The sequence below is a fragment of the Heterodontus francisci genome, chromosome 35, assembly GCF_036365525.1.
Source record: "Heterodontus francisci isolate sHetFra1 chromosome 35, sHetFra1.hap1, whole genome shotgun sequence".
NCBI lineage: Eukaryota > Metazoa > Chordata > Chondrichthyes > Heterodontiformes > Heterodontidae > Heterodontus > Heterodontus francisci.
Genome location: NC_090405.1, coordinates 49,192,159 through 49,214,903, shown reverse-complemented (window position 1 = coordinate 49,214,903; position 22,745 = coordinate 49,192,159). Strand labels below are relative to the sequence as shown.

The following is a 22,745-nucleotide window of genomic DNA, read 5'->3' as shown; positions in this document are numbered from 1 at the left end:
TGTTTAGCTCTGAGCTATCCTAAACTAAGTCGTTGTGAAGATACAGTGCCCAAAATATTAAAATGGGTCATCACTAACAATATCTATGGCCTTGAAGTACATCTTGTTGCCTCATCAGTCTAGCTGTTAATTTCAGGTTGCGTACTTTCAATGGTCAATAATCATACTTTTCCTCTTTAGCTAATGGAGCCCCCATCATTGTATATATATTTTTTCTCCAACACACAATCATACATAGAACATAGAACAGTACAGCACAGTACAGGCCCTTCGGCCCACGATGTTGTACCGAACCTATCTTTTATTCCAGAGCCCACACCTTTTTTTGGGGCCAGATCATTTTGAATTCCATCAGTTTCCTTTGGTCAACATCTGCTCTATGATTGAAGAAAAATGAGGAGGAAATGGAAGAAATCTGAAATAAAACCACAACATGTCTGAAATGACCAGTAATTCAGTGAAGAAAATGGTAATTAAAAAAAAAAATCTATTGCATGGTGTGTGAAGAAAGAAAAACAAAGACAACTAATTTAATCATATTTTAATTGAACTTTCATCAAAAGTCTAATGTTAAAATTGAGGATGTAGTGGTTTTGGTTTAAATGAAAATCAGGTTGTCATCTTGGTTACGAACCAGAACAGTGTACCACCCATCATAAAATAGAAGGCTCAGTAGGAACAATGTAAACCAATTGTATGTACAACATTGCAAAGGATACATCTCCTTAACTTTATAATCAGAAAAACTAACAAGGCATTAATTTAAAGAGAACTTTGAGGCACTAATTACTTCAAAGATCACACATTAAATTATAGCTTAAACAAACTGATGCTGTTATGAAGTATTGACATTCTCACAGCAGAATAAAAAGATTCACTTTTGAAAGGTGACCTGTCTTTCTTAGCATTCTGCAGCCTTTTCCCCCCAAAATGCAATCTGACAATGAGGCAGCATTGACCTTTCCTGTGCCTTTGTGATACATCAATGTCCCACACAGGTTCAATACCTGACTTAGTTTAACATCGAGTCCAACTGGATCCTTCTGCTGGCTGAGCCTCTCTACAAGTTCATTTTAAGTTTCCTTTACAAGTGCTGGCCACTATAAAAGGTGTGTTTGGAATATTTTTTAAAAACCCAAGAAGTGACTGTTAACGGTTTATCTTCTTAGAAATCACTTTGATCAAACTGGAAATTCTGGAAGATTGAAAAAGATGAAAAATTGCAAATGCCAGAAATCTAAAGGATAGACAAATGCAAGGAGTACACATCAGGCAAGCCACTATTAAAACACAAAGAACATCTGTCTGAAACATTAACCAGTCTGCAGTGTACTTCCAACATTTTCCATTTTTTTTAACTACAGAATAAACCATGCTAAAATCTTTATTTAAAGCAGTTTCTGCAACTGCCAACTCAATTTGTCCTGAAGTTAATTAAGCAGGTACATTAACAAAAATTAAAGTCTATCTGCTGTGGAGGATATAATGCTGATATATTGGGATGTTTCATATATAAAGGACCCAACAACTGGTGAAAATGAATTGAGGTTTTAGAAGTGACGTAAATTCAGTAACAGATTGGTACAGATTTATCCTATGCACGTTGAAATATAAAAGACAAGGTTGTGTACATTTTAACATGCAATACTACTTATTGTGTTCTGTACAGAAAGAGAACAGCAACTCTAGTTTCCAAGGAGCAACAGCTCTGATGATTTTCACACCCATCGATTTCATAAGCATGAAAGACAGTCGGGATGACGAGCTGATATTTTCATATGTGGGTACAGCATTGTTAAGAAAGCAATTAACTGTAGAAATCCAAATAGTTAACACAATTTTGAGGTTTACTTACGCAGACTTTGCACTGCGAAGGGTTTATATAGTTTGCAGACTTGTGAAACCACGTTAAAATAATTTAGGTTCTAGAATAATTACAGCAGTAGCACTGAGCAGATTTTATTTTAAGGACGATGATGCATATTAGCTCAGGTGGAAAGGTGGCTGAAAAACTCAACAGTAAAAATAAGTTTTTGACTCAATACTTCTCGATAAAGAGGTTATTTCTGTAACAGCAAAGTCCTGACTGAATTTGCAGAAACCCTGGATGAAATGAAGTTATTATCCAAAAGCTTAAACTAAGAGAGAACATATTTCAATGACAAACTTCAGTGGCTAGTCATAAGTGATTCTGTTGTTATACAAACTACCTCAAATATTAAATGACAAAGCAGAATAAAATCAACAAGAAGCTTCTGGAACCCCAGAGGGTGATTTTGTTTGTCGGTTAACTTCAAACATTTAAAACATAGAAATCAGCAACTATTTGGCCATTTATGTAATTGTAGTGTTTGTCATTTAAACAATTTGAGTGGAAACTTACAGCTAAAAGAATTCACCTACAGAGAGCTTGATCTAGGTTATATAGCTAGAGACAAGCTTCAAATATAGCTTTAATTCTAAAAGGCAATAAATGGTTTGGGTAATTTCAAAAAGACTTTTCTTTGTGAATTATGTGCTCATCAAGGTGAAGTACATCACTGCTAGGAATACTTTCCAATTCCCCTGTGTCCAGTGCCAGCCCTCAAGCATTCTCCTGGTCAGGTATAGCACAGTTTTATGCAGAGTGAGGATGGTTTGCCCCAACAATGTACTTCAGCTTGAATCCCAGAGAAACACCATCTACTGCACAGTGCAAGATACTTTTTCATTTCCTACCTCCGCTAAGAGAAACTGTGGATTTAGTGCCAAATCTGGGAAGTTAAAAAAATTCATACCAGTGAATACAACATATGGGGAAAGATTTCTTGTTGAGAAGGGAGTTTCCTCAATTTTTATTTGTTGCAGGATCGTAAATACATGCATTAAAATGCATTCAAGATTAAGTTATAAAGAGCACAAGAAATCATCCCTCATGGTTGATTTCTCCTACTTTACAGGTACTGTGCTTTAAAATTTAAAAATAATCAGCAGAGGGAAGGTCCATTATTTAGAATTTATATCTAAAATTTACTATATTGTCTTAAGATCGTGGATGACTGATCAATATTTCATAAAAATAACGAAACCTTGGTGTAAAATTAGGTGGGGCCTAGCTAGAATGGTTAGGAAGGACCTATTTCCCTTAGCAGAGAGGTCATAGATTTAAAGTAATTCATAGAAAGATTAGGAGGGAATTGAGGAGAATTATTTTTACCCAGAGGGTGGTGGGAATCTGGAACTCTTTGCCTGAAAGGGTGGTAGAGGCAAAAGCCCTGATCACATGCGAAAGATACTTGGAAATGCATTTTTAGTGCTGTAACCTACAAGGCTCCGGACCAAGAGCTGAGAAATGGGATACAGCTAGATAGCTCATTTTCATCCAGTACAGACACAATGGGCTGAATGGCCTCCTGCTATACCATAATTTTCTATGATTATGTTGGTTTTTAAAAGTGGTACAAATATATTGTGCATTCTACACAAAAATTCTCAGAGGCAATAGTGAATGTAATAACGTAGGGAATTCTCAGTCTCTTTATGACAGCATAAGACAGATAGGAATGGACATTCAGTAAAGGTAAGTAGGATATTAGGACTGGATGTTTTTATAACAGTAATACGACTGTTAAAATCTACTGGACTGGTCATTTTACTTTTTTCTACTAATACCAGTTATTGGGCAGCACTTGTCCGGCTAGTGAATTCACTCGAAAGTGGTATAAGAAGTTTAGTTGTTTTTAGAAACAAAATCCAACACTGGAGAACTATTGGTATTAAAGTTCATCATGGTAGAATTTCTCATCATGTAGTTGGCTACCATAGTCGGTTGCTTCGCTGTTGAGGAAGAGATCCTGACTCACAAGTATTTCTGCTTCTGTAAGTTTTTCATCTCCATTTGTATCCATTTCTTTGACAAGATGATCAGCCTGTCAGGGAACAGAAGCTTTCAATGTGAATCACGGATGGCTATAAGCAAAAATTAAATGAGCCTCAAAACACCTGCATGAATTTCAGAAGATGCCTCACTTGACTCTTGTGTACTTCCTTGTGGCTGCTCAGAGGGCCAGAGCATTAAGCGTGGCTCAGATGCAGGGCAAAGCTCCGTCTCTCACTGCCCAACAGTGAACTTTAATTCCAACCTCAGCTGAGAAACTGTGACCTTCCCAACTTCCAGTTCTTATATATATCCTTATTGTCATCCCTGAATGAGACTGCCATCCGATGGCTTATTATAAGTAATACATGCTCCAGACGTGAGTAGCATGGCCAGAACCCAGTAACAGACCACCTGCCTGCTCTTCCGGTCAGTGTGTGTGTGCCCCTACTATTGCAGGGAAAAGTTAGAGAAAACAACTTGAAAAAGGAGAAATATATGTCCTAATTTCTCCCGGCCTCCAAATTTAAATGTTGCAATTTTTATTTTTCTCTAAGATCATACCGCTGACGTGCTTTGCCAGAAATTGGTGGTAAAATCTCACAAAACACACATCCCTAGAGGGGATGCATCTGAAACAGTAGTTCACATGAGCTTAATTCTTGACAATATGTCTTCAATTCTGAATGGACTCTTTCATATACATAAAAGTTTCTGAACTGAGGATCAGTTGCAAAACAAACCTTTTCCTGATATTGTTATTTAAAGCAAAACTTTTTACATACAAATTAGACGGAGTAAGCTATTCGGCCCCTCAAGCCTGCTCTGCAATTGATAAGATCATGGCTGATCTGATTCTGGCCTCAACTCTACTTTCCTGTCTACCTGCTAAAACCCCTGACTCCCCTGTCAGTCAAGAATCTAACTAACTCAGCCTTAAAAATATTCAATTATCCTGCCTCCACTGCTCTCTTGGGGAAAAGAATTCCACAGACTAACAACACCCTGAGAGAAAAAAATTCTCATCTCCGTCTGAAATGGGAGACCCCTTATTTTTAAGCTGTGTCCCCTAGCTCTAGTCTCTCCCATAAGGCAAAACATCCTTTCAGCATCCACCCTGTCAAATCCCCTCTGAATCTTATATATTTCAATAAGATCACCTCTTATTCTACTAAATGCCAATGGATACAGGCCCAACCTTTACTCAAAAGATAACTCATTCATCCCAGGATTCAGTCAAGTGAACCTTCTTTGACTGCTTCTAATGCAATTAGATCCTTTCTTAAGTAAGGAGACCAAAACTGTACACAGTACTCCAGTTGTGGTCTCACCAAAGCCCTGTACAACTGTAGCAAAACTTCCCTACTTTTATATTCCATTCCCCTTGCAATAAACAACAACATTCCATTTGCCTTCCAAATCACTTGCTGTACCTGCATACTAACTTTTTGGCGAAACTTCTAGGGAATAAAACCTTTTCACCCTCTAAAATTTTATGCTCTCAAAGTCAGGAATATTAATCTGAGTGAGGGGACGCAGTGAGAGGAGACATTTGCCTGAGTGAGACATTGCCAAAGTGAAGCTGGAAATTTGGTGCATGTGGGAATTCGGTGCAGAGGGGGAAAGAAGGGCTCCTTTTCCTATTTTTTGCAGCCTCCAGCAGCTGGTGAGTCTTCCCTTGACTCCAAGGTAGGCAGTTAGTTGGTGATAATAAAAACAAAAAATGCTGGAAATACTCAGCAGGTCTGGCAGCATCTGTGGAGAGAGAAGCAGAGTTAATGTTTCGGCTCAGTGACCCTTCATCAGAACTGATGAAATTCTGCTTTGACAGTATGAGGAGCTAGGCACCAAATTGAAGAGCAGAACCTCAAGGGTAATAATCTCTGGATTATTACCTGAGCCACGTACCAATTGACAGTGGACACATAAGATTAGTGAAATGAATACAAGGCTCAAAGACTGGTGTGGGAGAAGTGGGTTTCAGCTAGTGGGGCACTGGCACCAGTACTGGGGAAAGTGGAGGCTGTACCATTGGGCTGGTCTGCCCCTGAACTGTGCTGGGACCAGTGTTCTAGCAAACCGTATAACTAGGGAAGTAGAGAAGGCTTTAAACTAAACAAGTGGGGGGGGAGGGGGTGAAGGATCAAGCCTGGGTAGATGTAACAAATCAAGCAGCAGAGTCAAGGCAGGAGAGTAGAAAGGTAATATGGGAAATGAAGGTCAGAGAATGGCAGGAAGGGACAGAGAGAAAAACCTAAGAACACACCAACAGTCGAGACAAGATGTTACAAAGACAACAAAAAGACAAAACTAAAGGCTCTGCATCTGATTACATGTAGAATGCATAACAATGCAGACGAACTGACAGCGCACAGTGAAGTAAATAAATATGATCTGATAGGCGTTACGAAGATGTGGCTGCAGGATGAAAAGGATTGGGTCCTGAATATTGAAGGGTGTATGACATTCAAGAAGAATAGGAAGCTAGGTAAAGGTGGAGGGGTAGCACTGTTAATCAAGGATAGCATTGGTGCAATAGTTGGAGATGACCCTGGTTCAGGAGATCAGGATGTAGAATCGGTTTGGGTGGAGTTGAGGAATAGTAGGGGAAAGATGTCACTAGTGGGAGTGGTCTATAGCCCCCCCACCTAACAGTAACCATAATGTAGGATTAAGTATCCAAGAAGTAGTATTGGGTGCTTGTGAGAAAGGGACAGCAATAATCATGCATGATTTTAAACTACATATAAACTGGAAAGATCAGATTGGCAATAGTAGCCTGGATGAGAAGTTCATAGAACGCTTTCAAGATAGTTTCTTAGAGCAGCACGTTCTGGAACTAACCAGAGAGCAGGTTATATTGGACTTGGTATTGTGTAATGTGACAGGATTAATTAATGACCTCAGACTAAAGGCACCCTAGGTAGCAGCGACCACAATATGATTGAATTTTACATCCAGTTTGAAAGAGAGAAGAGTGGGTCTAAGACTAGTATTTTAAATGTAAATAAGGGCAACTATGTGCACTTGAAAGCTGAGCTAGCTGAAGTGAACTGGGTTACTAGGCTAGCAGATAGATCAATAGAGAAGCAGTGACAGACGTTTAAGGGGTTATTTCAGAATACTCTGGATACGTATATTCCTATGATAAAGAAGAACACTACGGGGAGGACCCACCATCTGTGGTTAACTAAAGAAGTTAAGGAAAGCATCAAACTTAAGGAAAAAGCATATAATTGAGCAAAGATTAGTGGCAGGTCAGATGATTGGTCAGAATATAAAGAACGGCAGAGAATGACTAAAAGGTTAATCAGGAGAAAGAAATTAGAGTATGAGAGGAAGCTAGCTAGAAATGTAAAAACAGATAGCAAGAGTTTCAACAGGTACTTAAAAAGGAAAAGAGTGAGAATGGGGAGTTAATGGTAGATAATAAGGAAACTGATGGAGCTGCAGGCTGACAAGTCCCCGAGTCCTGATAGGCTTCATCCTAGGGTCTTAAAAGAGGTGGTTAATGAGGTAGTAATGCGTTGCTGTTAATTTTTCAAAGTTTGCTAGATTCTGGAAAGGTTCCATCAGACTGGAAAGTAGCATATTAAACCCCTCTATTCAAGAAGTGGGGGAGGCAGTACACAGGTAACTGTAGGACATTTAGCTTGACGTCTGTCGTGGGCAAGGGTTTAGAATCGATCATTAAGGAGGCTCTAGCTGGGCACTTACAAAAACTCAAGGTAATCGGGAATAATCAGCATGGTTTTGAGCAAGGGAAATCATGTTTAACCAATTTATTGGAGTTCTCTGAAGGAGTAACATGCGCTGGGGATAAAGGGGTGCCCATTGACGTACTGTACTTGGATTTCCAGAAGGCATTTGACAGGGTGCCACATAAAAGGTTATTGCGCAAAGTAGGAACTCATGGTGCAGGGGGTAACATATTAGCATGGATAGAAGATTGGCTGGCTGGCAGAAAACAGAGAGTATGCATAAATGGGTCCTTTTCTGTTTGGCAGGATGTGACGAGCGGAGTCCCTCAGGGGTCTGTGCTGGGGCCTCAACTTTTTACAATTTATATCAATGACTTAGATGAAGGGAGTGATGGCTTGGTAGCTAAATTTGCAGATGACACAAAGATAGGTAGGAAGGTATGTTGTGATGAGGACATAAGGAGGTTGCAGACCGATATAGATAGGTTGAGTGAGTGGGCAAAAATCTGGCAGATTGAGTATAATGTGGCAAAATGTGAAGTTGTTCACTTTGGCAGGAAGATTAAAAAAAAGAGTATTTCTTAAACCTAGAATGACTGCAGAATTCCAAGGTGCAGAGGGATCTAGGTGTTCTAGTGCATGAGTCACAAAAAGTTAGTATGCAGGTACAACAAGTCATAAAGAAGGCAGGAATTGAAAATAAAAGTAAGGATGTTATGCTTCAGTTATACAGGCCATTGGTGGGACCACATCTCGAATACTGTGTGCAGTTTTGGTCTCCTCATTTAACGAAGGATGTAAACGTGTCGGAGGCAGTTCATAGGAGGTTTACTAGACTGATACCTGGAATGAGCGAGTTGTCTTATGAGGAAAGGTTGCACAGATTGGGCTTGTTTTCACTGGAGTTTATAAGAGTGGGGGGTGACTTGACTGAAGTTTATAAGATCCTGAACGGTCATGACCAGGTGGATGTGGAAAGGATGTTGCCTCTTGCGGGTAAGTCCAGAACTAGGGGGCACTGTTTTAAAATTAGGGGTCACCCTTCAAAGCAAGCTAGAGGGGCCAAATGGCCTACTTCTGCTCCTAATTCGTATGTTCATATGAAACAGAACACACTTTCATCTCAGGCATCCAGTGTCAGATCACATACTCCCAGGTAAAGTATGCCAGCATTAGATGCAGAGCAAGGCTCCCCCTAGTCTTCCAACAATGTGTTTCAGCCCAACTGCAGAAAAGCAGTGTTACATATAATGTTTTAATTACCTACACCATCCATCCTGTGACACCTCCTGTGAAATGGTGACAATTAGTGACAGTGGTAGATTCTGTACTGTAAGTACACACGCACAAATTGCACAAACTTAAAAGCTTTTCTAGCATGTAAAAATTTAACAGGTTTTCAATGACTAATCCTACTATTGGCATAGGCTTAATATTTAAACACAGCATTACCTCATCATGTGCAATGTCCTGGTTGTTGGGAATAATCCACAACAAGAGTTCCTCTTGATTAAGTTTGCCATCCTTGTCTTTATCATAATCATTTTCAAAGCGATCACGCTCCACAGTTACCCATTCTGGATCTTCTTCGGCACCTATTTGCAAGAGTTGGAAACATTCTTAGCTACAAAATGCTCACATTAGATAACTCCTAACCAGCCATGTGCTTGCAGAGTCTAAGGATTGCATACTGTGAACTGTTCACATCTTGTTTTTTGGGGGAAAGGGGAATTGAGAAGGTTAATTTCATGCTCAAAGTTTTCCTGGCATACATGGCTTGGTACTATAATCAGACATGTTAAGAAATCTGGAGAGTTGATTATACCCTTCTGATGATACTAATCAGCTCCAGTTTTGGACAGCCAACCAGATGCCTATGTACCTACTCACTGGGGAATGGAGTGTGGTCCATTGTCCCAATTTTTGCTTAAGCCTCATAACTGGGTGATAGACAACAGTGCACAGGGATTCGCCATCTGATTTTCCTTTCTTTCTCCCTATGAGGTAAAGACCGGCCTTTACAGTGCTTTTCTAAAACATCGTGCCTGTGATTGGGAACTAATAATTTCAAGGAACTAAAGGTTCCAGCCTATGTTCTTCATAACACACTGCCCTAATTTGCATTTCAATTAAGGTGAAAGGAACCAGAGTTCAGGACACTATCAATATCAAAAAGGAATAGTAAAGTGAGAAATTATAAAATAGCAATTAAGCGAATCACACATCATCCTTGAAAAGGTATCTCCATTCCTTCACTGTTGCTGGGTTAAAAACCTGGAACTCCCTTCCTAACAGCACTGTGGGTGTACTTACACCAGATGGACTGCAGCGGTTCAAGAAGGCAGCTCACCACCACCTTCTCAAGGGCAATTAGGGATGGACAGCAAATGCTGGCATAGCCAGCGATGCTCACATCCAATGAAAGAATAAAAAAAAAAACTGGGTTTTAAAAGCCGAAAGATCATTCAAGGGAGGAAAAGACTAAGGGGGAAGATAAGGAGTTCCACAGTTTTGAGGCTTTTGGAAACAATGACTTAGTGCGAGGAATCTTGATTGGAATTCAGTGATAGAAAGGAGGAGATGTGTGTTGAATGATCGATTTCCATTTTGGCTGGGAGAGGGGAGAACAAGAGAAAAGTTCAGAGAAGCAATGATCATAGTAATAGCAATAAAATAAACAAGAAAGATTGGATAATCCTCAAATCATCTATATAGCATTGTATTAATTTATTCAGAAAAATTACATATTTGTAAGGAAAGTGTAGAAATGATTGAAGGTATTAAACACAAAAAAAACATTTTCAGTGAAAAATTATAATACCAATTTAACTAACCTGGGTCTTTCCTGTAGTCACCAAGGAATTCCTCTAAGCTGACTAACCCATCTTTGTCACGATCATGCTCATCTAAAGCATCCTGTATGACATACTCCTGCAATTTGAAAGTTAACAGCATTTGTATGGATATTAGGTGAACATACGATCAATCTCAGTTGTGATGCCACCTGCAGTTGAAAATCATGGGGGCTGCCAGTGTCCCTGAAACTGTGCTCCAGCATAAGCTACAAGACAAAGGAGAAGATTCTTAATTGGTTGATTTGGCCCCTCAGTTACCTAGGCTTATACCTTTGAGAAATGCATAAAGAATAGCTCAAATGAAGCAGCAACAGTATTCACAAATTGAGAGGTTCCACAGACCAGTATTATTCATAAGAATCTCTATTCACATAATTATTATTTAATATAACCCACACAAGAAACGGTGTACTGTAACTCACCTTCATATAATCAGCTTCTTCTGGGTGTTCAAATGCTATGAATTCTGTCAGAGTCAGTCCAGGTACCCCATCAATGTTTGCTTTTTCAAAGCGCTTTTTATCCTTCAAAAAAATCTACAGATAGAAATCAAAAAAGTTAAGATACTTTTTTTTCCTCTGAATCAGCTTTGGTTCAATAGTCTTGAGCAACATGTTGCTCTGTTACCAGACAACCTGGGTAAATGATCCATTTGTCATTCTGATTTCTGGTTATAACATACCCAATCTAAGAGGTTATCCTCCCCCATCAACTTGTGGAATGTTTATTCAAATTTATTTTTATCCTTAATTAGACATCAGCACCTCAGTGATAGCATCTTGTCTCCGAGCGAGAAGACTGTAGATTCAAGTCCCACTTCAGAGACAGCATACACTGTTCAATGTAGCAAAATCTTTAAGTTTTTACATTTTGTGAAAATCAACACAAAAAGGAATAACACTATAAATGATGAGATTCTTAGGTATGACGAACAGGGAGATGTAAAGGTAAAGGTGTAGATACACAGATCTTGAAAGGTGCGATGCAGATAGAATAGGCAACTAAAAACCAAATGGGATGCTGTGTTTTCTTTAAGAACAGAGGAATTGAAAATAAGAGCAATGACCTAATGTTGAAGTTGTATGCGACACTGGTTCGGCCACAGTTGGGAGTACTGCATGGAATTCTAGATGCCCCTTATAGGAATGATATTAGAACTATTAGGATGATATAAGGAATGAGAAATTATAATGAGAAAAGGGCAGAAAAACTACAGCTTTTTTTCATTGTGAGATAAAAGGTTAATGAGAAAACTTTCAAGACTATCAGAGGCAAAACAGTGAAAGTTTGTTTGTACTATGATTAATCAGTAACAAGGACACATAGACTCAGGATTATCATTGTGTCAGCCTCAGCTCATTGATATTACTGTCGCTTCTGAAGGCTGTGAGTTCAAATCCCACTGGTATATAATCCAAACTGACAATCCAGTGCAATACTGAGGGAAAGCTGCACTTGGCGGAGGTGCTATCTTTTGGATGAGACTTTAAACTGAAGCCCCATTTGCCCTCTTTGGTGGATGTAAGAGACCCCATGGTGTCTATCCCCCACTTGGTAATTCTCCTCAGTGCGCACACTGAAGGTCAGGAACTATCCTTATGAATCAATCACAGACACAAACCTGCATCTTACCACTCCTAGTCAAACACATTGATGCTCCAATACACTGTGACACACGGAATGTAAACCTTTCTTTCATGCCACTCTTAATGACATCATGTTTCCTATATTTCAGAACCCCAATGGCTCAGTTGGAAAAGGCAGTGTATGCGAGAGTCATACAGACCAGACACATCTGAAGCTGAATTCCAGATCAACGTTGGGTTAGCCGATCTCAGCCAGGACAGCACTTGAGACTGTACAAGAAATGAAATTCTATTATTTTCCTCTCTTTTTCCCTTCTTAGTTCAACCTCATTTTCTGATTGATTGATTTGTTTCTTGAAATCCAGACAAATATCAAACGTGGACTGTCTGTGATGTACATTACATCGCATTACATTTCCTATCCATGAAGCCATATGGGTGCAGCATGCAAAATAGTTCTCTGAGGGATGACGTTTTCTAAACCACCTAAAAGTTTTAGGTGTAGAGTTTCTGCATCGGGAGCAATCTGCAAAAGGGACGCAAATCGCGCTAGTTTTCCAAAGTGAAGTTATGGTTCAAGTTTCTGCTCAAACTCATTTGTGTAATCACAAATGTAAAACCTTCCATGAGCCAGTGCAGAGTTTTATAACTCAACTGTTTATTTTTACCCCTTGCATTAAAAAAATTCCTTGATAAATTTAAGAATGATAACCTGCAGTAGTTTTATTAACAACGGTTTATCACAAAAAACAAGAGTATTTTTAATAAGAATGTTTTGTCCACTACCTTTGAGTAACTGAAAATGACAGCAGAAACTTTGATCTGGGGCACATCCAATTTTGTGGATGGGACTGGCTTCTCGTGCAATGTTTTCAAACCACAAAAGGTTTGGGAAATCGATATGCGCTGGCCATAACTTGCATTTGAAATTCCTTGATCTTTTCCACTGATTTGGTCATATTCAGGCACATTGCACTGGAAAACTTGTGCAACCTAGTGAAAACTCTACCCCTATATCTTTATATACTGTTCTCGGCTTCTCAGTCATATTGATATGGGAAAGCCATTAAAGCAGTAGCAATGGGATGATGTTCTTTGTTTCTGACCCTCCATTCACAGTCCATGTAATGTAGGAAGCTGTCATAGCTGGAATTCAGCACTATCCCCTCTCCTGAGACCCATAATGTTAGTGGAACCATTAGACCTGTTGGATTTTTTTCCTTATGGAAAATAACTTGGCCTTCAACATTCAACTGCCCAGAATGACTTACTTAAAATCAGGAGCTCCCTGAGAAATCACAGCACAGCCCTACATTCAACTCTCTGTATTATGGTGCACAATATAGTTTCGCATTTTTGCCGCACCTTATGGCGTCTCCCAAAAACATTTTAAATTGTTTCTCAACTTTGAAGTTCAGTGTCTATCATGTAAGCAAACTCAGCAGTCATTTTCAACACAGCCTGGTGCACAAACAGTAATGAGATAAATGACAAGTTAATCAGTTTTTAGTTGAGAGAGAAATGATGGCCAGCATCCCAAAAGAACTTTCTGTTCTTCAAATAAGATTTTATCTGAACAGGTTCTCCTATTTAGTGTCTTATCTGAATATATCACATTGAGCAAAGCAGCCCTCCTTCAGTACTGCAATGGAGTGGCAGCTTAGATTATATCAAGTTTGTGAATTGTGGGTTAAGCCCCATCTTTCAGTCCAGAGGCAAGTGTTCTACCAGCTAAAACTATGGTAATGCACTTGTTGGATCAGTGCTGAGAATGGCCCGAAAGAAAGACAATGTATGGGATTGTGATGACTCTTGACAAAAAGTTTCAGAATAATCCTGCAATAACAGCATGAGGGAAAAATGCATACTCAATATCAAGTCTCAATAAGCTGGAATACTGAAATCTAAACATTGAGTATGCTACTGAAAATCTATGGAAAGACAGACACATTTGGTTCCACTTTTTAAAAAAAGGTTGTTGTGGGCATGAAACCTGAATTGGATAAACTTCCTTCTCTTACCTGTCTAAGGGATTCCTCCTCTTCATCAGCCAGCAGTGTATGTTCATCATAATCCAGGACTCGGTCATAACTATGAATGCTGTACTCTTCCCATGTAACAACTCCATTGCCATCCAGGTCATGCTCTGGAAACTGCTCTTTGCTCTCCGCTGTGGCATAATGTTTGAATGACTGCTGGATCCATCCACTGAGCTCACCTATAGCAAACAAGTGACTTGTAAAGAAGCTGCAGTTTCCCTATTTCCAGTGAGTTGTCAAGAGTTTGAGATGAATTAAATCTACAAACAACAACCTACTGTACGTATCTTTGCATGCACTGCCCCCATGTCCCAGCAGGCCTCTCACTGAAGAAGAATCCATTTATCATTTCTTTTATTTGTTCAACATTTCACAATATTGGAGGGACCACTTGTGTGTTATGTAGTTAGGTTTGCATGTTATATAAAGGTAGTGTTGTACCTGATATAGTTATTATTTATATACATTTACAACATGTTAGATTCTAATTCTATGTGGATATAAGACTGGCAAGATATGATGAGGTCACATATGAATAATGAAACAATGCTCATGCATTTTTGATTTAATTATAAATTAGAATGTCCACCAAATGGAAAGTACAGTTGTGAACTGTGGCTTTCAAACAACACTGTATATGCAAGAACATGCATGCACAGTCAGTTATCTGTTGTGCCTGGTGCTGTGGACTATCTTGTGAACGAGGGAGACAGTGGCGTAGCGGTAATGTCACTGGACTGGTATCCCAGAGGCCCAGGCTAATGCTCTGGGGACATGGGTTCGAATCCCACCACGGCAGATGGTGAAATTTGAATTCAACTAATAAATCTGGAATTAAAAAAGCTAGTCGAGTGTGACCGTGAAGCCATTGCCGATTGTTGTAAAAACCCATCTGGTTCACGAATGTCCTTTAAGGAAGAAAATCTACCATCCTTACCTGGTCTGGCCTACATGTGACTCCAGATCCACAGCAATGTGGTTGACTCTTAAACTGCCCTCTGAAATGGCTACTCAGTTCAAGGCCAAATAGGGATGGGCACTAAATGCTGGCCTAGCCAGCGACGCCCACATCCCATGAACGAAAAAAAATAATTTACCAGCAGCCATTCCAGGCTTTAACCGAATCACTTCAACTAGGGTTTCTGTGATATACATGGAAATTAAATAATAATTGCAGTGAGATACTTACTTCAAACATGAACTTGTTTCTGCAGAGAACATTAAGTCAATGACACTGATTTCAGTGCCCATTGTAGAACTGGTAACCAAGCTGTTTCTCACCTTTGGTTACAAATCCATCTGCATTTGCATCCATCTTCTTTATGAGGGATTTGAGCCGGGATTGTTGCTCCTCGGGGCTCAGCTTAGCAAGCTCCCCAGATTCTTTCTGGGAAATAAAATGAACATCACACAAATAGCTTATGGTGGGCAAAACTCTCACTAATCCTCTATCTAGGAATGGAGGCAAGAATGAAGTCCTCTCAAAAGCCCATGTGGTATGCAAATAACTTGTATACCTGTACTTCATACCAGACACATGTACCTTTCATCAGACTGGGGGGTTGACATTAGGTTGGTTATCAGTACCAACCTGTGTATATGGTCTAGAAAAGTAAAACTCAGAAACTGTTTAGACACAGATTGGAAATTGGAAAGCACCCAGAACTGGTCCATTGTAGCAATTCTAGATTAGTTTCACTACCATAAGAGAACGTGTTATTTTGGGCAGCTCAGTAGCATTGTAATATTGGTGATTAGTATACCATAAAAACAACAGAATTGCCCCATTAAAATGGACTATTTTCTGTTTTATTTCTTTTTAGAAATGTGGGTAATGCTGTCAAAGCCACATTTATTGTCCATTCCTAATTGCCTTGGCTTGCTACACCACTTCAGATGGCAACCACATAGTGCACAATGGAGACTGCGTGTAAACGAAACTGTTTAGAAAGGTTCCCTTTCTTGAAGGGTATTAGCGAAAGAAGTCGGCTTACACAACAATCCAGCAGCTTGCATTATTACTTTCTCCTGGGCCATTTTTCATTGAACCAATAGGAGTGACATGGAGGTGCCCTAGTGTCACCAAAAACAAACACAATAGCATTGCAACAGGTGCCCTAGGACACTTCCAATGTAATAAAAAAACTCAAAAATATCCAATTAAACTAACTTGCTTAATGAAGCAACAGAAAAAAATATCTCAACAATTAAATATATTAGCATCTAGGAGACACTCTATAGCCTGTAGTGTCCATGGATCACGAAAGTGGCCTATTGCGTCTGGTATTCTCAAAAGCTCTCCCAGGCAAGTTCTAACCCAGCCTGACTCTGCTTAGCTTCCAAGATCAAATGGGATTGGGTGCTTTCAGAGTAGTGTTGAAGTCAGCCATGGTGAGATTTTTACTACAACCATCACACTAATGTACGCTATCCACTGTGTGGTTATTTATTATGTTTTATGTTGCAATGTGACATCTCTCTCTATTTTGGTGAAAACCAATCAGATATTTACTAAAATCTTAAAGATGACATCAGATAGGGGGTTTTCTCATTGAACAACTGTGCCATATGCAAAAATACATATTTTAATTCCCCATTGATTGCCCTATGCAAGCCAAACAGATGAAACAAATGCATTGCATGCCACAATCTAAGGCATCACAAAGTTAAAAGAACCTCTGTGATTAGCCTGTGATTAGAATTTGTTCCCATCTATAGCTGTTAATCATTAAATTCAGAAAAGGTGGTCAATTTTTCAGGTCTTGCCCTTCAATGATCTTAGCTTCTATGTTTTAAATCCTTTTACTATGGCCTAGACTTTGCAGTGGTAATGACAGTGAAACTGTCAGTGTTCGACTCCACCACAACTGACAGCAACTTCTGGAGTACACACATGTGCCGAATAATGAGGAAATCCAGAAGTTGCTGCCAGTTATTCTATACTTACCAGAGGGCGTACTGTTGAGGCATTCCTAGACTGCAATCAATGTGAAATCAAATTGAATTGGCTAGAACTTCCACTTTTACACCATTAGTCTCGCTGTAAAACCGTTGAAGTAGTTACACCTTTTGAATGAGGTGTAACTGAGTTTTAAATGGTGCGCTAACTTCATTATTACTGCTAAACACCCTCAGTAACCCTGGAATGTCCAATTACTCCATAATGATAAAAAAATTTAATATTTTAATTTTTTTTAAAGTTTATCTTTTTTTTAGCTTCTATCTTAATCCAACCATAACTATTTATTTCTCTACCTGAAAACTTAAATTAAAAGTCATGGATATTAAGTGCTTTCAAGTTCCTGGTTTGCTGCGTGTAAATAGTTTAGTGTGATTGGCTTCTTACCTGCTTGCTGACATAAACGCTGCTGCACGCTAAGATATCCTCTTGACTTAGTGTCAGACCTAAACTGCTGTAAGGAAAGAGGAAAACCACACCAGAGATCGCTGGTCTTTGTATGTGGCTTTCTTTGAAATTAGTGGCGAGCACCCTTGCTTCGTCGCTGACCGCAAAACCTGGGCCTTTTTAAAAACACTTTTTTGCATATGTAACTATCAAAATGTCATTCAGAAGAGAAATGAAATGGGGAAAAAATTGGAAAAGGTGGAGAGAAAGAATAGCTTAGGTACTTAAAAATTAAAAAAGTTCAAGACTGCAAAAATTTAAGAGGGGGCCCACATTTAAAAAATTTTTTTCATAACATTCTCCCTTTTCATTTTGATAAGTCAATCGGACTGAATGGAATTTCCTACCTCTCCGCCAAACAGGACTTCCCGATCGTACTCTGAGCTGTGTTCACCATCCATATAGTGGTCCTCAGCAACAACTGCCTCATGTTTATGATGAAAGTGTGCGGAGCATGTCACAATTAAAGTACAGCTGACAAACACTTGGAACTGCATCTTCTGTCGAGTAGGCTTCAATACCACAAGTGGCTGCAGAAAAATTGAAGGGTTGTGTCATTTCACACTTAAAACTTATTTTTCTGATTCATCTCTGTACAATTACATAAGATCATAAGAAATAGGAACAGGAGTAGGCCATTCGGCCCCTCAAGTCCACTCCGCCATTCAATAAGATCACGGTTGATTTCATTGTGCCACTTTCCTGCCTGCCCTCGATGACCCTTGACTCTCTTGTAAATCAAAAATCTATCAAACTCAGTCTTGAATATAATCAATGACCCAGGCTCCACCGCTCTCTGGGGAAAGAAAATTCCAAGATTAACAACGCTCAGAGCAGAAATTCCTCCTCAACTCCATCTTAAATGGGAGACCTCTTATTTTGAAACCGTGCCCCCTAGTTCTAGATTCCCCCATGAGGGAAAACATCCTTTCAGCATCTACCCTGTCAAGCCTCCTCAGAATCTTATATATTTCAATAACATCACCTCTCAATTTTCTAAAGTGCAATGAGTATAGGCCAAACCTGCTCAACCATTCCTCATAAAACCCCTTCATCCCAATGAGCCTTCTCTGAACTGCTTCCAATGCAAGTATATCCCTCCTTACATCAGGAGACTAAAACTGTGCAGTCTCACCAAGACCCTGTACAGTTGTAGCAAAACGTCCCCACTTTTATACTCCAACCCCCTTGCAAGGAAAGACAACATTCCATTTGCCTTCCTAATTACTTGCTGTACCTGCCTGCTAACTTGTGATTCATGTATCAGGACACCCAGATCCCTCTGTACCACACATTCTGCAGTCTCTCCATGTAAATAATATTCTGCTTTTCTATTCATCATGCCAAAGTGGACAACCTCGCATTTTCCCACATTATACTCCATCTGCCAAATTTTTGTCCACTCATTTAACCTATCTATATCTCTTTGCAGATACTTTGCTCTCCTCACAGCTTGTTTCCTACCTATCTTTGCATCGTCCTCAAATTTGGCTACACTTTTTATGAAGGCACAGCTTCTTTTTATGTTCACCTCTCCCGTTCCCCAAGTTGCGTCTTTCTGAGTCACACACTATCCATGGTCAAGGGGACAGGGTGACTTGACAGCCTGCTTTCAGGGCTAGTCTGTCAAAACTGAAAAGCCATAACACTGCCTAAATTGGTAGAGGCATAAAGCACAGTCTGCAGCAATCAAGAAAATCTACAGCACATTCAAAACTAATTCTTCTTTGGCCTCCTTGTCTCGGGAGACAATGGGTAAGCGCCTGGGGGTGGTTAGTGGAGCAGCGCCTGGAGTGGCTATAATGGCCAATACTACAGTGACAGACTCTTCCACAGGTGCTGCAGAAAAAATTGGTTGTTGGGGCTGTTACGCAGTTGGCTCTCCCCTTGCGCTTCTGTCTTTTTTCCTGCCAACTGCTAAGTCTCTTCAACTCGCCACACTTTAGCCCTGCCTTTATGGCTGCCCGCCAACTCTGGCGATCGCTGGCAACTGACCCCCACGACTTGTGATCAATGTCACAGGACTTCATGTCGCGTTTGCAGACGTCTTTAAAGCGGAGACATGGACAGCCGGTGGGTCTGATAACAGTGGCGAGCTCGCTGTACAATGTGTCTTTGGGGATCCTGCCATCTTCCATGCGGCTCACATGGCCAAGCCATCTCAAGCGCCGCTGACTCAGTAGTGTGTATAAGCTGGGGATGTTGGCTGCCTCGAGGACTACTGTGTTGGAGATGTAGTCATAACACTGCCTAAATTGGTAGTGGCATAAAGCACAGTCTGCAGCAATCAAGAAAATCTACAGCACATTCAAAACTAATACTCAGCAAGTTAACATCGTTACTATTAAAACCAAATCACTAACTACTTGGCTCACAAAATACTTCAGAGAAGTAACAAAATGAATAAATCCAAGTAATACAAGTTATGGGTTACAAAAACCTCAATAGAGTCAACAATTACAAAAATACAAAAACTCCAAGATGCTCTGGGCTGTTCCTGCACAATTCCAGTAGATCCAACGGACTGTAAAAGCTGGCCAATTTCAAGTTATAGGAACTTCTACAGTATTTGACATGAATTTGTTGCTTGATTTAGTAACTGCAATGTTTGAAGAGTAAAACATAGCTTCTACAATTAAGAACACCTCTGATTCAGATCAAGCACTGGCAGGCAAAGTGAAATCTACACCTGCATTGTATGTTGAAAACCAACTGTACTTTGCATCAAGATTGGAATCGGAGGACTGTACACAGGAATTTCTTTGGAACTCAGATCTAATTTAGGGAGATCCTATTTGAATAGACAGCAGTTGTTCAGTTTAGTCACATCTGCTTTTTTCATCTGATTTTGCACTGCAGTAAATATTTTAAAGCATGACAGTTTCAGATTATTCGGGTGGGATACTCATTTCAAACTTTATACTGGATTATACAACAAAGCAAAGCAATTATAATGGAATTTAATCCCCTATGTTCCTCAGTTACATATTTTGCTGTGCTGCTAGAAGAACATCTGTGAGGTTCACATGCCACAGTTTTTCCAAGTTAGTGAAGAGAATGGCTAAGAATTTGAAACTTTTGCAGAACAGATGGTGTAGTGTATGTTATTTTATCTGCTGATTTTGTACTTACCTTTGCACAGTTTTACTTCTTACAATAAACTTAATTAGTAATGCTAATCCTCAACTATCTAGGACAAACGGCCTCCTTCTGTACTACATGATTCAACATGCTGTTTTCTGGTTTAGAGAGATTAACATGGTGTATACTTCAATGGTATAAAGATTTATAAGGATTGATTGCTCCCCACCCCATCCCATCATTGCTATTTGTAAAACTATAAGCTCAGGTCAAATTTTGAGTTAAAAAAAAGCAACAACTTCCTGTGATAGCTTACTTTTTGTTCTGGGGCACCAACAAAATATTTTGGCGAGAAGCCTAAATTTTAGCTGTCAGTTTTACAGATGCACATAGTTCTGCTAGAACGTCCTATTGAAAACTACACAAATCATTGCTTACCGCCAAAAGAAAAACAGAAAAATAATTCTCATGAATAGAACACATGATGAGAGGCAGAAGATTATGATTTTTTTTTAAACATCTTAGCCATGACATAACTATACTTATGTGTACATTGTTGGAAATTTATTAGTCCCTGTTCACTTGTGTTAATAAATTATATAATTTATTGTTTCTCATGACACAGCTTTCATTTATCAATGTGCCTTAGCAGAGATTATTGCTTTGAGGCAGACTGCTGAGTAATTTTTATTCTCAAAAACACATACAAGCTCAAAATATTTATTGGAAGAAGAAATTTAGATGCACAGTAGCTTACTGCCAGACGCTTACTTTCATTAAAGCATGTATTAAACAGTTTTAGGTAAATGCTTTGTTTCACCATGTGGAAATCTGTTCCAATTTCTGACCACTGAATCCTGAGGCACATTTACTGACAACTGCAGAACAGACCGTGGTGAAAAGGCAACATTTTCCCACTCACAATTGTTAGTACGAACCGATTAGTGTTCTGTACAAGTATAAACACTGTACATATATTCTTTATTTCATAGACATTGTTAGCTCTGTAGCTAATTTCCTACAGTACAATATGTTTGGCACTGTACCTGCACAAGATGAACATCCATTAGCAGTTACAATACAATAATCAACTGGTTCAGTAACAGGAATCTGATCCTGAAGATTAGATTTCAGCTCTGTATGAAATGTTATAGTAGGAATTGGCACAGCATTTTAACTGTTTATATAGAAAAAAAAAAGGAAACTTAATTTGAGAAAAATTACAATTAATTTTTTTTTAAAGTTTTTTTTTTAGACAAAATTGAAAAATGTTAACAGGGCAAAATAGAATTTTTTTAAAACTTAACGGAAAATCTATTTTTAAGGCAAAATAACGTTTAAAAGCAAAAACCGTTTCTTGTGCAATATGGGGGTTTCACAGCTGTTCACCACCAAACCCATCATCCTGTAGCTTCCCCTCCCTCCTCTCCGGGGGAATTCCCTTTCACTAGTATTTACAGAGGCGGCACTGCATCCTCCCTGAGTTGGGGATTTGAGGTGACTGCCCAGTCCCCCAATCTCTCCATCTTACCTCCCTCAGCCTCCTCGCTTCTAACCGACGGTTGTCAGGCTCCCAACCGCGAGCTTCCGCCGTCACTTCCGGCAGCGACAGGCCGTCACTTCCGGCAGCGACAGGCCGCCACTTCCTTATGCAGACCCGCAGGGGGCGCAGCAGCTGGAGGCAACAATGGGCACAGTCAATATGGACAGCAAAACTTTTCCAACCCTCCCACCAAAAAAACTTGTATTTTTACTTTCTTGGATAGCACCAGGATGCACTGACAGTTTTTCTCCTCCTGAATTATCACATCCCAATTATCATCACAGGTCACAATACTTAATTTTTGTCGTGGGCATTTTTCTTTCTAAAGAAAGACTTGCATTTATAGAGCGCCTTTTTTTTTAATTTCCAAAATATACTTTATTCATAAAAATCTGTAAAAATTAGTTTTTACAGTTTCAAAACAGCACCAAAAAATACAAACATTGCAAGGCAGATCAATTTCCTTCAATACTGTCATAAGTTTCTTCCCAACCCTTCCGTTTCACAATTGTCATGTCAATTACAGTTTTACATTTACAGCAATTGAGAATATTAACGATACAGTTCAAGGGGTTTCCCATGGATCCAGCCCCTCAGTTCAGCTTGGTGGGGGAACCTTACACTGTGGTCTTTCCCCATTGAGCCTTTGCTGCGGCTGCCCCAAGCTTTAGTGCATCC

The 22,745-nt window shown here is 39.5% G+C and overlaps 1 protein-coding gene across 1 annotated transcript; it reads right to left on the bottom strand.

Moving 5' to 3' along the window:
• Positions 1–526: 526 nt before the first annotated feature.
• rcn2 (reticulocalbin 2) lies at positions 527–22,160 on the bottom strand. Its single transcript, XM_068015519.1, has 8 exons — positions 22,056–22,160; positions 17,791–17,973; positions 15,319–15,424; positions 14,020–14,216; positions 10,835–10,948; positions 10,392–10,488; positions 9,010–9,152; positions 527–3,908 (listed from the first exon to the last, which is right to left on the bottom strand). The coding sequence occupies exons 2-8, from the start codon at positions 17,938–17,940 to the stop codon at positions 3,756–3,758; spliced, it is 960 nt and encodes a 319-aa protein (XP_067871620.1). The 5' UTR covers positions 17,941–17,973; positions 22,056–22,160; the 3' UTR covers positions 527–3,755.
• Positions 22,161–22,745: the final 585 nt, after the last annotated feature.

Bases quoted from the DNA above. Each gene is read 5' to 3' on its own strand.
- rcn2 (XM_068015519.1), bottom strand. From the start codon at position 17,940: ATGCAGTTCCAAGTGTTTGTCAGCTGTACTTTAATTGTGACATGCTCC. The intron at 10,489-10,834 runs GTGAGTTACAGT...TTCAAATTGCAG, and splicing joins AAGAAGCTGATTATATGAAG to GAGTATGTCATACAGGATGC. The intron at 9,153-10,391 runs GTTAGTTAAATT...TCTTGCAAATAG, and splicing joins TGACTACAGGAAAGACCCAG to GTGCCGAAGAAGATCCAGAA.